At 50.3% G+C, this 10,396-nt stretch overlaps 1 protein-coding gene across 4 annotated transcripts in view; it reads right to left on the bottom strand.

The window, feature by feature from the left end:
• HPS4 (Hermansky-Pudlak syndrome 4) overlaps window positions 1–10,379 on the bottom strand; it is a 24,641-nt gene extending 14,262 nt beyond the window's left edge. For 3 of the 4 annotated variants that reach the window (XM_015562864.1, XM_015562866.1, XM_015562865.1), the window contains exons 1-6: window positions 10,288–10,378; window positions 8,162–8,679; window positions 6,383–6,473; window positions 4,147–4,290; window positions 1,298–1,405; window positions 801–917 (exon numbers count right to left, since the gene is read on the bottom strand). In XM_015562864.1, coding sequence (XP_015418350.1) covers window positions 801–917; window positions 1,298–1,405; window positions 4,147–4,290; window positions 6,383–6,473; window positions 8,162–8,196 — 495 coding nt within the window. In that variant the 5' untranslated portion in view covers window positions 8,197–8,679; window positions 10,288–10,378. Of the gene's footprint in view, window positions 1–800; window positions 918–1,297; window positions 1,406–4,146; window positions 4,291–6,382; window positions 6,474–8,161; window positions 8,680–10,287 lie in introns of all 4 variants that reach the window. The other variant, XM_006762041.2, reaches the window with a different exon arrangement.
• Window positions 10,380–10,396: the final 17 nt, after the last annotated feature.

Raw genomic sequence — 10,396 nt, forward strand, 5'->3', positions numbered from 1 at the left:
GTGTGTGGCCCCCCCGCCACCCCCCCAGCCTCCCTCTGAAGCACGTGCCCCCCAGGACCAGCTGACTGGATGCCTGAGGGGGCCCAGGCCTCTCTTCCATGACATGCAGTGACAACATCATGGATTTCACTCGGGATACGCCTCAGTTCCACCTTCCTTGTAAGAAGTCAGTTGCCGAAAGTCCCTAAAAACACTGCACAATGAGGATGTGATGTTCACCAAGATCAAGGCCACAGAGCTACAGACAGCGCAGGCGGCCAGGCCAGCCACATGAGCAGTCTACGTGTCACTGAATGCCAGTGGCGGACGGAGTGGCTCAGAGGTGACACTTCTCAGCCACTCCCTCCCAGACATGGCGACCTTGTCTGCACAGTGTTAGCACTGGGCACTTCTGATGGTGAGAATAATTATATCATGTTAATATCAAGGGAGAAGGGGCCTTTCAGATGACTTAGTTCAACATTTCTGGGACATGAGCAAAATAATAGTACTACCGTTACTAAGTATTTTCTTTGTGTCATTTAGGTATTGTCTTGTTTTCATCATCAAAACAGTTCTGGGAGGCAGGTATTATGACCCCATTTTATGGATAAGAAGAGTGAGGTTCCGAGAGGCGCCTTGATTTGTCCAGGCTCACATAGCTGGTGAGCAGGAGCATGGAATTTAGTGCAGGTGTTAACCACCGCGACTGAGAAATGACTCATCCATCACCTCTTCATATACAGTTCATTTCAAGGGGGAGAGACGAAGGTGTCAAGCTCGATTCCCATACGTGAAAGGAGAAGGGGGAGGCGAATTACTTTAGTCCGGTCCAAGTTCCAGAGGGAAGTGAAGATCTTATGCAGATCACTGGTGTTTTTCAGAATTTGCTCAATGAAGGTGTCCCACTCGGTGCTCAGTTCCTCCTGAGAACAATTCTGAAACAGAAACAGCCTGAGCTCGGGAGCCGAGATTCTGAGACACCTCTTCGGTAAGGATCCCAACTACCACAACCTGACTCCTCACACGGACACCGGCAGAGGGAGGGGGACTTCCTACCCTGAGCCTCCCCACCACACTCAGGGCCCTGCCCTTCCCACCTACCCCAGGGGGAGGAGTGTAGGTAAACCCTTGGAATAACTGTGACCTACGCCACTGGGGAACAGAGGCATCTGAGAGGGGCTCCAGGAGTCCCCGACCTGGGGGCTGGACACAGTGTGTCCGTGTGGAGTGGAACAGACCCTAGCGTGCTAGTAAGTGCCGTGTTCCGGCAATTCTGGTTCTGCACAAGAGATGCCACATCCAGGCTCCTCAATACCTTGTAAGCCAGAGAAACAGGTCCATTGTAGAAGCTAAACAATCCAATGAGCTGATGCAGAAACTGCTGGCAGCTGAGATCCGGGAGCTCCACAGCACAGCCCAGCACCTGTAACGTGGGAAACGGACACAGGCATTTTCCTGGATTGAGTCCAAGCCCTGAATCCCTGCATCCAGGGCTCGCCACAGCCAGACCCCAGAGCCCATTGAAACTGATCTACTGCCCAGCCCACACCCTCCACTCCAGCCAAGCTGGTCTCCGCAGAGAACAAGGTCTAGTACACGTCGCCCAACCTGAAATGCCCTCCTTCCTGTTCATTGGCCCAGCGCCCTCCCATCCCCTCAGTGCCCCTCACAGATGCTAGCACCTCCATGCAGCTTGCCCTGACCACCCAGCGCAGTGGTAGGCCTGTTATTTGGACACTGATACGGGTTCACAGCAAACGCTGGGCTGAAACTGTTTCCCGGAGAGCCCTGGCACCTCCGAGCTGGACCAAGGGCTCTGAGAACAGAAACTGACTAAATCCCCACGCATCTCAGAGCTCCCGGATGCGGGGTGCAGCGTCGTTCCACGAAGATAAGCACTGGCTCTGCTAGACAGCATCTCGCCATATGTTCAAAGAGCCTGGAAGACGTTCATGTCCTTTGACTCAGCAGTTCTACCTCTAGGAACCTTTCCTCAGGGAATCATCAGACACGTAAACAAAGGAGCAAGCCAACCCTGCAGGAGGGAAATTTACAAACTCCCTCTAAATGTACGCTCTGCGAGGCAGGGCCCTTTGTTTTCCTCCTGATGTAACCCAGGAGTTACATCTTCACTGATGTGACCCAACCGCACGGATTAAGAGCCTGCTGCTTCCCCAGCTGGGCTGTAGATCGGCTGCGATTCCGATCACAACCCCACCAGCTTTGCTGTAGAAAATGACAAACTGACTCTACTACGGAAACACAAAGGACCTGCAATGTGCAAAGCTAACCTGCAAAAGAAAAGGCAGGACGACTTACCCTACCTGATTTTAAGAGAGCGTGCTGCCCCTCTAAGATCTTCAGAGAGACCAATGGAAGGACAGGCAGCCCAGAGACAGCCTCGCTTAAGCGGCCCCTGACCTTTGACAGAGGAGCCGAACAGGGAAGGGTCCAATAGGAAAGGGGAGTTGTGCGGCAGTAGTGCCGGAACCAAAGGGCCCTTGACCTCTACTTCACATCCAAACACAAGCATTAATCCAAGACGGATCACTGACTCAAATTTAAAAGCGAACACTAGAAACTTTCCCCCAAATTGAGGACATCTTCTCCACTGAGGTAGGCAATGGTTTTAGACAGGATACAGAAAGCAATAACGGTAAGATTGATAAATTCGACTTCGCTGAAATGAAAACCATCTGCTCATCAGAAGACATCATTAGGAAAATCAATAGGAGTACTGCAAAGTGGGAGAAAATATCTTTAAAATATGTATCAGACAAAAGAACTTGTAGCCAGGATATATATAAAAAAACCCTACAACTCAATTTAAAAAACAACAACCAATTTACAAAATGGACAAAAGCTTTGGGTAGACACTTCGCAAAGGAAGATATACGAATGGCCTCAAACCCATGAAAAAGCCTTAACACCATTAGTCATTAGGGAAATTCAAATGGAACTACAATGAGCTACCACGGCACATCCAGCTGAATGGCTAAAATTAAACATCTGCCAACATCGGTGTGGACGAGGATGTAAAATAACCGGGATTCTCACACACCGCTGGAGGGAATGTAAAATGGCACAGTCACTTTGGGGAAAGGGCTGGTGGTTTCTTATAAAATCAACACACACCTACCCCAGGACCCAGCGATTCCACACGGAGATATTTACTCACGAGAAATGAAAACTTACGTCCATGAAAAGACTCATATAGGAATGTTCCTAGGAGCCTTATTCTTACATGCCCCAAACTGGGCACAGTTCATGTGTCCGGGAAAAGGGGACTGAGCCCTGGCCAGTGTGGCTCAGTTGGTTGAGCATCACGCCGTGTACTGAGAGGTCGCCGTTCAATTTCAGGTCAGGGCACATGCCTGGGTTGTGGGCTCAATGTTTCTCTCTCTCTCTCTCCTTCTCCCTTCCCCTTTCTTTAAAATCAAATAAAAAAAATTTTTTTTTAAATAAAGGAGAATGAATAAGCAGACTGTGATGTCTTCAGACAACAGAATGAAGTTCAGCAATGAAAGGGAAGGCACTGCCCATACACGCAACATGGATGAATCTCACAAACGTAAGCATGACAGAGCCTGCAGAGAGGATGTTATATGTATTATTTCACTCCTATGATGAACTCTCCAAACATTTCTGACATATCATGGCTGGTTCCTCTCTCCTTTGAAAGACTGAAACCAACCTATAGAAATTCTTTCTATTCTGTGATGCAAATTGAGTTTTTAATCCCCATCTTTACTTCTGTATACTTCCACACTTCCTGGATACATGACCCAGAAACTCGAAAACATTGATGCATGTATGTCAGGTTTCAAAGAACCGTTAAAAAGAAGGAAAAAAAGAACAACCATTTCTTTACATACAGTAGTACCGTATACCCTCAAGTGCCCTTTCCCCACGCCTACACTTATCTCAAAGTATTTCTGAGCAGAAGGGGTGTTCAAATGTAAGAGTATTCATCTTTGTTGGTATTATTTCCAGCATTTCATTATGAATTTTTTCTGACATACCAAACAGTCGAAAGAGTTCTATAGTAAATATTCATACAGCTGACCCTCGAACAACAGAGGATTTCCAAACCTCACCGTCACGATATTTATCGCCCAGACCATGACTCGTGGTAGAGGCACTGGTTCTGCCCGTGAAACTCACCCAAAGGTAATCTCCATCAACCTTGATAGCGAACTTCAGTTTCCGCAGCCGAATGAGAGTGGGAGGAGTGCCCGAGATGTCAGAGATACAGCGGACCACCCCGGCAATCTGGCCGCAGAGCAGCTCCCGTTGGTCAAGCAGGGTCTATGGGAAAGCAGCAAATGCCAGACAGGAAGTTGAAATTGCTGGGCTCTTGTGTCATTCCTTGGAGCAGACATGGTCTGCAGGCCAGAGCCAGTCGGCGGCCTATTTTTATGTGGCCTGAACTAAGAATTTCTACAAGGGTTGTCAAAACAGCAACAAAGAATATGTGATGAGGACCATCTGTGGCTTCTTACAAAGCCTGAAATATTTAGCTGTTTTCGGACAAAGTCTGTGGACTCCTGCCTGAACACCCACAGCGAACACATAAGATGATTCCACAGAAATGCATTTTCCTCCCTAGGATTATACCCTAGAATTTACCCCCCGGCATGGATAGAAGCGTGAGCCTTTCATCCCTATTCAAATCCCCTGCAGAGTGGCCAGAGCAGCCTGGATTAATCCCAGTTATCCAAGTCACAGGGTAATCACGTGAGCGAATTTACAGACCCCCTAAGGCAGTGGTTCTCAACCTTCCTAATGCTGCGACCCTTTAATACAGTTCCTCGTGTTGTGGTGACCCCCAACCATAAAATTATTTTCGTTGCTTCTTCATAACTGTAATGTTGCTACTGTTATGAATTGTCATGTAAATATCTGATATGAAGGATGTTTTTAGGCGACCCCTGCGAAAGGGTCGTTCGACCCCCAAAAGGGTCGCGACCCACAGGTTGAGAACCGCTGCCCTAATGGCTCTTAGCATTAACTCAGCTGCGGGGCAGCCAGACATTATGTGATGAACAGAAAATGTACACACCACCTATGAAAAATCCTTGCGTAAAATAAATGAACTTGAACCTCACCAAGGCTCTAGATCTTACCACCGGTTTAAAGGCAACCCGGTGGATAGAAGACGTTAAATGACACCACCAGGAGGAAGTCATCAGCAAGCCCAGACCTTGGGAACAGGCTCCCGTTCTATTGCACAAATGGCCTGGTTTCTTCGTAACAATGCATAGAGGGGGAAAGAGGCGGGGTGGGTGAGGACGGCTACACAGCGAAAGGGACCTAACACACAACATAACCCAATGGAACAGCGAACCTTGATAGGGTCCTGATCAGGAAAAAGAGCGAGAAAGGGGGAAGGAAGGAGAGAAAAAAGGAAACTAGGTCTAGGCAACATCTAAGTAATAAGACAAAATTTGAATATAGGCACTACCTGACGATATTAAGGAATTATTGTTACTAATTATTGTAACTGTTGTTAGGTGTGACTTAAATAAGAAAAGTCCTTTTCAGTTAGAGAGGTTACTTGACCCTGATGAGATAACACAATGTCTAGGATTTGCTTCAAAATACTCCAAGAATAAAAGGGCAGAGAGTTTAGGTTGGGTCATATAAAATTAGCCAAGTGTTGGTAACTGTTAAAGCTGGTGACAGGCATGTAAGGGTTCATGATACTTTGTATATGTTTGAATAAAAGTTTTTGGTTTTTTTTTTAACGAGCCGATCAAAAATTGGGAGCAGTGGGGCAGAGAGAAAATCATGATGGTAAGAGCCAGATAAGATGGAAGACTGAGCTGGGAGTTTAAAGACCAGAACAAGAACTACTACAACCCAGTCTAAGAGAGTAGAAGCACCAAGTGCCTGGATTATCCAAAGAAAACTGTCCCAATGTAAACCCTACACTTTTTTTTTTTTTCTATTTTTCTGCAAGGACAAGGACAGCGGTCACACCTCCAGCCCAGGAGGGTTACCTGCAGCCCGCTCCCCAGTGCCCTGGCTGGGATGCCGCCAGCCCCACTGCATCTGCCACCTGCACCCACCCACCCACCGAGGTCCCGCCCGCGGTTCCCAAGGGGAAGCCTGAGCACAAGTCCCACACACGAACCCCAAACGCCAGCCGGCGGGCGCGCCAGGAATATCAGGCCACAAACCATTCTCAGTGCCCACGGTTCTGAGCACTGAGTGTAGAAATGGCCACTTCCTCTGTGCCCGGGCGTCACAGGTGCAGCAGGCAGCCGCGTCTGTGGTGCCGGCAGGTCCAGCACCCGCAGGGCAGCAACCCTACACTTTTGAAAAGTCACCACGTTGAGGCATAAGTTCTGTTCCGTGGATGGATCCCCACCAAACCATGGCAGGCTGGGTGGCTCACCTGAGAAGGATAGAAGTAACAAATGCCAGCTCTTGTTGGGTCGCCTTCTTCCTTTACCTTTGAACCATCGTAGAGGAAGAAGTAATTCCACCTAGCAAGAGAACAGAGCAGAGATGCTGCCTTTCATCTGGGATCAGCCGAAGGCACGGCTCCCCGTTTCCCAGCCCGAGAGCTCATTACAGCTCATGACTCGGTATTTGCAAAGCCTCTCTGGCCCCCGAGGAAGAAGAACCCAGTGGCGACAAATAGATAAAACCATTTCTTAAGTGCAGTTGAGTCGAACTAAAAATAGGCCTCTATGCAGCAGTCAAACCATCTGAGAAAGACAGGAAAGACGAGTGCCCACAGTGACGCCTCTTACTGGAGACATCGAACTGGAACTACTCACATGGTTTGGTAAACTGTCTTTCAAGGCCCTGGCAGCCAAGTAAGTCAGAGCATCTCAGAAGCACTCCGCACAACTGCTGCGCACAACGATCTCCCGAAACAGCCCTTCTAAATGAAGCCATAAATTCCTAGAATTCATTTAACAAACATTACTGAGGGCCTAAGTGTGCGCTGGGACCCCGGCGATAGGAGGGAGAAAATAAACCATGTTTCCATGCAGGGAAAACGGGGGCCTTTTAAAGGCCACAGAGACGCACCGGGCCCCTCTCTGCCTACAAAACCTGACGAGGATGAACTCAATCACGACCCCTCATCAAACTGGGGATGCCCAGAGGAATCCCTCGTCTCAATTTCCATAACCCTCTGTTCTTCCCTCATCTTATGGGCTGCTCTGCCATATAATTGTAATAGCCTCTTTAGGATCGCCAGGCAAACTCTACAAAGGCTTCCTGAGTTTTACTTGCAAACCTCTGTGAGCACACCGATCAGGTGAGAGCCTGAGGAGGAGGAGCTGTGACGCTCTGTCACCTGTGCTCCCACCCCCCCCACCCCCCGCCGGGGTCCCCTCCCTCACACCCTCTCTGGCTCCCACCTGGTCTTTCTGATGACCAGCACAAACCCAGTTTCTAGTCCCGCCCGCCTTCCTGACTTCCAGATGTGCTACTGGCTTCAGGGCAGGTCCTGATCAGAAAGCCCCCAAGTGTTTCAGACTCAACTCAGAAACCCCACTGCTGGGCCCATCTGCCCTGGCCTATGTCCTTGGGGTAAAAGCACCCCCCCCGCCCCCCGCTTCCAAGTGCACATAAGAGAACCTGGGGGTCATTTTGAACTGCACCATCTGTTTGACTTCCCCACATATACCATCAGGCACTAACCCTGCTCAGTCTACTTAAACCAGGCCTTTCGCTTTCATCTCCTCCATTCGTGTTTGCTGAGCTAAATTACGAGAGAGGCTTAACCCATTTGGGGATGCCAAGGGACCGGAGCTGCAGGCAGACATTGTGCAATACCCGGCAACAGCCACACTGAAGACTGGCCAAGCCCTTCTCATGGTATCATTCTGCAGTGCAACCATTTCTTAGCTTTCAAAAGCGAGGGCTCCAACGCCCACATTATTATCAAAGCCAGATGCCTGATCGGCCACGATGACCTTCTGTACCATCTACCAGCCTCGCCCGACTCGTTGGAACACTGCACGAAGCTGGCAAAGTCACAGCACACCAGCTTTGGTGAGAAACGGCTCACATGTTTGACTCAGCTGCTCTGAAGAAAATGGCTTTTTTTCCCCCCTTAATAAAATCAAGACAGTCTAGCTGGGGATGTTCAATTCACCCAAAATATCAGCCCAGCAGCCTGGCAGGAACTCAGACCACAGCAGGCCTTGCTACTCACCAGGAGGCTGACTTCCTCTCTGTTGAGGTGGCCATTGACTTTCAGGTCGCACTCATGCTCTTTATTTGGATTTTCTCCTCCGGTCGTGGCTTCTTCCTCCCCAGCAGTGACCGCTCCTCCGTGTCCCCGATCCGGTGAGTCCAGATGTGGGAGGTCTTAAGTGTTTTCGGTCACAACTGTCACTTGCTTTGTTTTCATTCAACAGGAAGGTGCCACTTCCCTCTTGGCAAGCCCTTCAGTTCCATGGGTGCCTCTGAGAACCCTGGGAGAGAAGATAATGAAGCCAGAGAATTCTACCAGGAAAGCCAGCTCCGCTAATCTGGTCCCGTGAGCATCAGCTCTATGGCTCTCTGCAGAATGACCCCTTCAAAGACCTCGCCAGGAAAGCGCAATAGGGGAGATGCGTGCTGACGGACGGCGCCGTTCTGGGGTGATTTCTAGCTTGTGTGCTTCAAAGCCATGCTGAAGACACTTTTAAACTTTTTGAAGCTTCCCGTTCAAACATCAGTGCCTTAGCCCTAAAATAAACACAAGGAATAGATTATCTCTGAAACCCACAAAAGAGCATGTGACCCAGTGTGGTTAAGCGAATGGTAGACTTCAAAAGAGCTTTCTAGAAAGTTGAAAACAGTTTCAAAAAAAAAAAAGAGAGCGAGAGAGGGTAGCAGGACTTCAAACCCTTCAGTTTCTTGAACAGTGACGTCTCATGGAAGAGAAAGTTAAATAACTTGGGTGAGGAAGCTCGGGCGTCAAGGTGAGTGTACAAATAAGGCAGTTGCTGTAGTAATAATGGGACTCAAATGAAGGAATTGTCACTGTGACAGCTCAAAAGTAACCCGAACATGCAGAAGTCCAGAGCTGGGCAAGTTTCCAAAAGACGCAGTGAGAATTTAACAAGTGGCTTTCAAACTTGGACAACTCGGACTATCAGAGGACTGCAGGGTCTGAACGGGCGGACCCTGGCATCATTTACTCTAATCCTTATCTCTTGCACAGTGGGTCAGCGGGCAGGAAAAATCACCTCCACTGGCCCTAACCAGGTAGCTCATTTGGTTACATCACCGGGATACACCAAGGTTTTGGATTCAATCTCCAGTCAGGGCACATACAAGAGGCAACCAATGAATGCATGAGTGGGTGGAGCAACCGGTCGATGTTTCTCTCTCTCTCTCTCTCTCTCTCTCTCTCTCAAAACCAATCAATCAATAAAAAACCACCTGGACTGTCTTTGCTTATTCCTTCCAGAGATAGGGAGTTCACACTGTTAAATGGATCCTTCCACTAAGCTAACCGGGCCTCTACACACTGGTCCGCCTAACACCCTGCAGGAAAAGTAAACGAGGCCTAACCTCTCCACAAGACAGCCCTTGGTCCATCAAAACTGTATCTCCAAGATGAATGTCCTCAGGGACATGGTTTCAAATGCTCGCTCGCCACCTGTCATTATTCTGGGAGCGCAGTGGAGTGTTTTAAAGCTCCTCTGGTAGAGAGAAGTCCCTAGAGAGGACCCCCCCCCCCCCATGGTCTGTACAATCTGTCTTTCCTCAGCTCGCAGTATCTTGGGCTGGGCCTGCACAGGTTCCCGCTCATGGTTTCTCTGAAGCGTATCTGGAAGCCTGGGGCGAGGCATCTAAGCGCTCGGAACCAAGGACAGCGGAACCAAGGACAGCGGCCTAAGACCCCTTAACGCTTGTTCCCAGCGGGCTGGGCCCTCCACTGCCAAGGCCCCCTCTCCTATCTCTGAAAGGTCCAGAAGAGGCCGGAAGTGGCCCCGGGGTGGGGCAGGGGTTGGAATGTGCCCACAGGAGGCTCAGGCAGGAAGTCCAGAGTCACCCGCTATGACCCGAGGGTGGTGGTGGTGGTGATGGTGTAGGAAGCGGCCTCGGCAGGTCAGCGGGGCAGGAGAGAAGGGCCAGGGAGCGATCGGTTACCGTCCAGGGCCCGGGGAGTGTCTGGCCTCGGTGCCAGGGAATTGGGAACTAGCTGGCACAGGCACGGGGGCAACCTGGGCCGGGCCAGCGCGCAGGGAGGCCGCGATCCCGGAGATCGGGGCTCGGGGTTCGGGATCCGGAGTGCGGGCGGCCGCGGGGCGCCAGCGAACCCCCCGACCTCCCCACCCCCCGTACCTATGCGCGCGGCAGAAAGGCCCCAGGATCACGCGCCGCCAGCACCTCCCGCCCCCTACAGGTCCCCGCGGCGCTAGCGCGCGGAGATGACGTAACCCGGGAGCGCCGC

This window comes from Myotis davidii, unplaced genomic scaffold (assembly GCF_000327345.1).
Source record: "Myotis davidii unplaced genomic scaffold, ASM32734v1 scaffold478, whole genome shotgun sequence".
Taxonomy (NCBI): Eukaryota; Metazoa; Chordata; class Mammalia; order Chiroptera; family Vespertilionidae; genus Myotis; species Myotis davidii.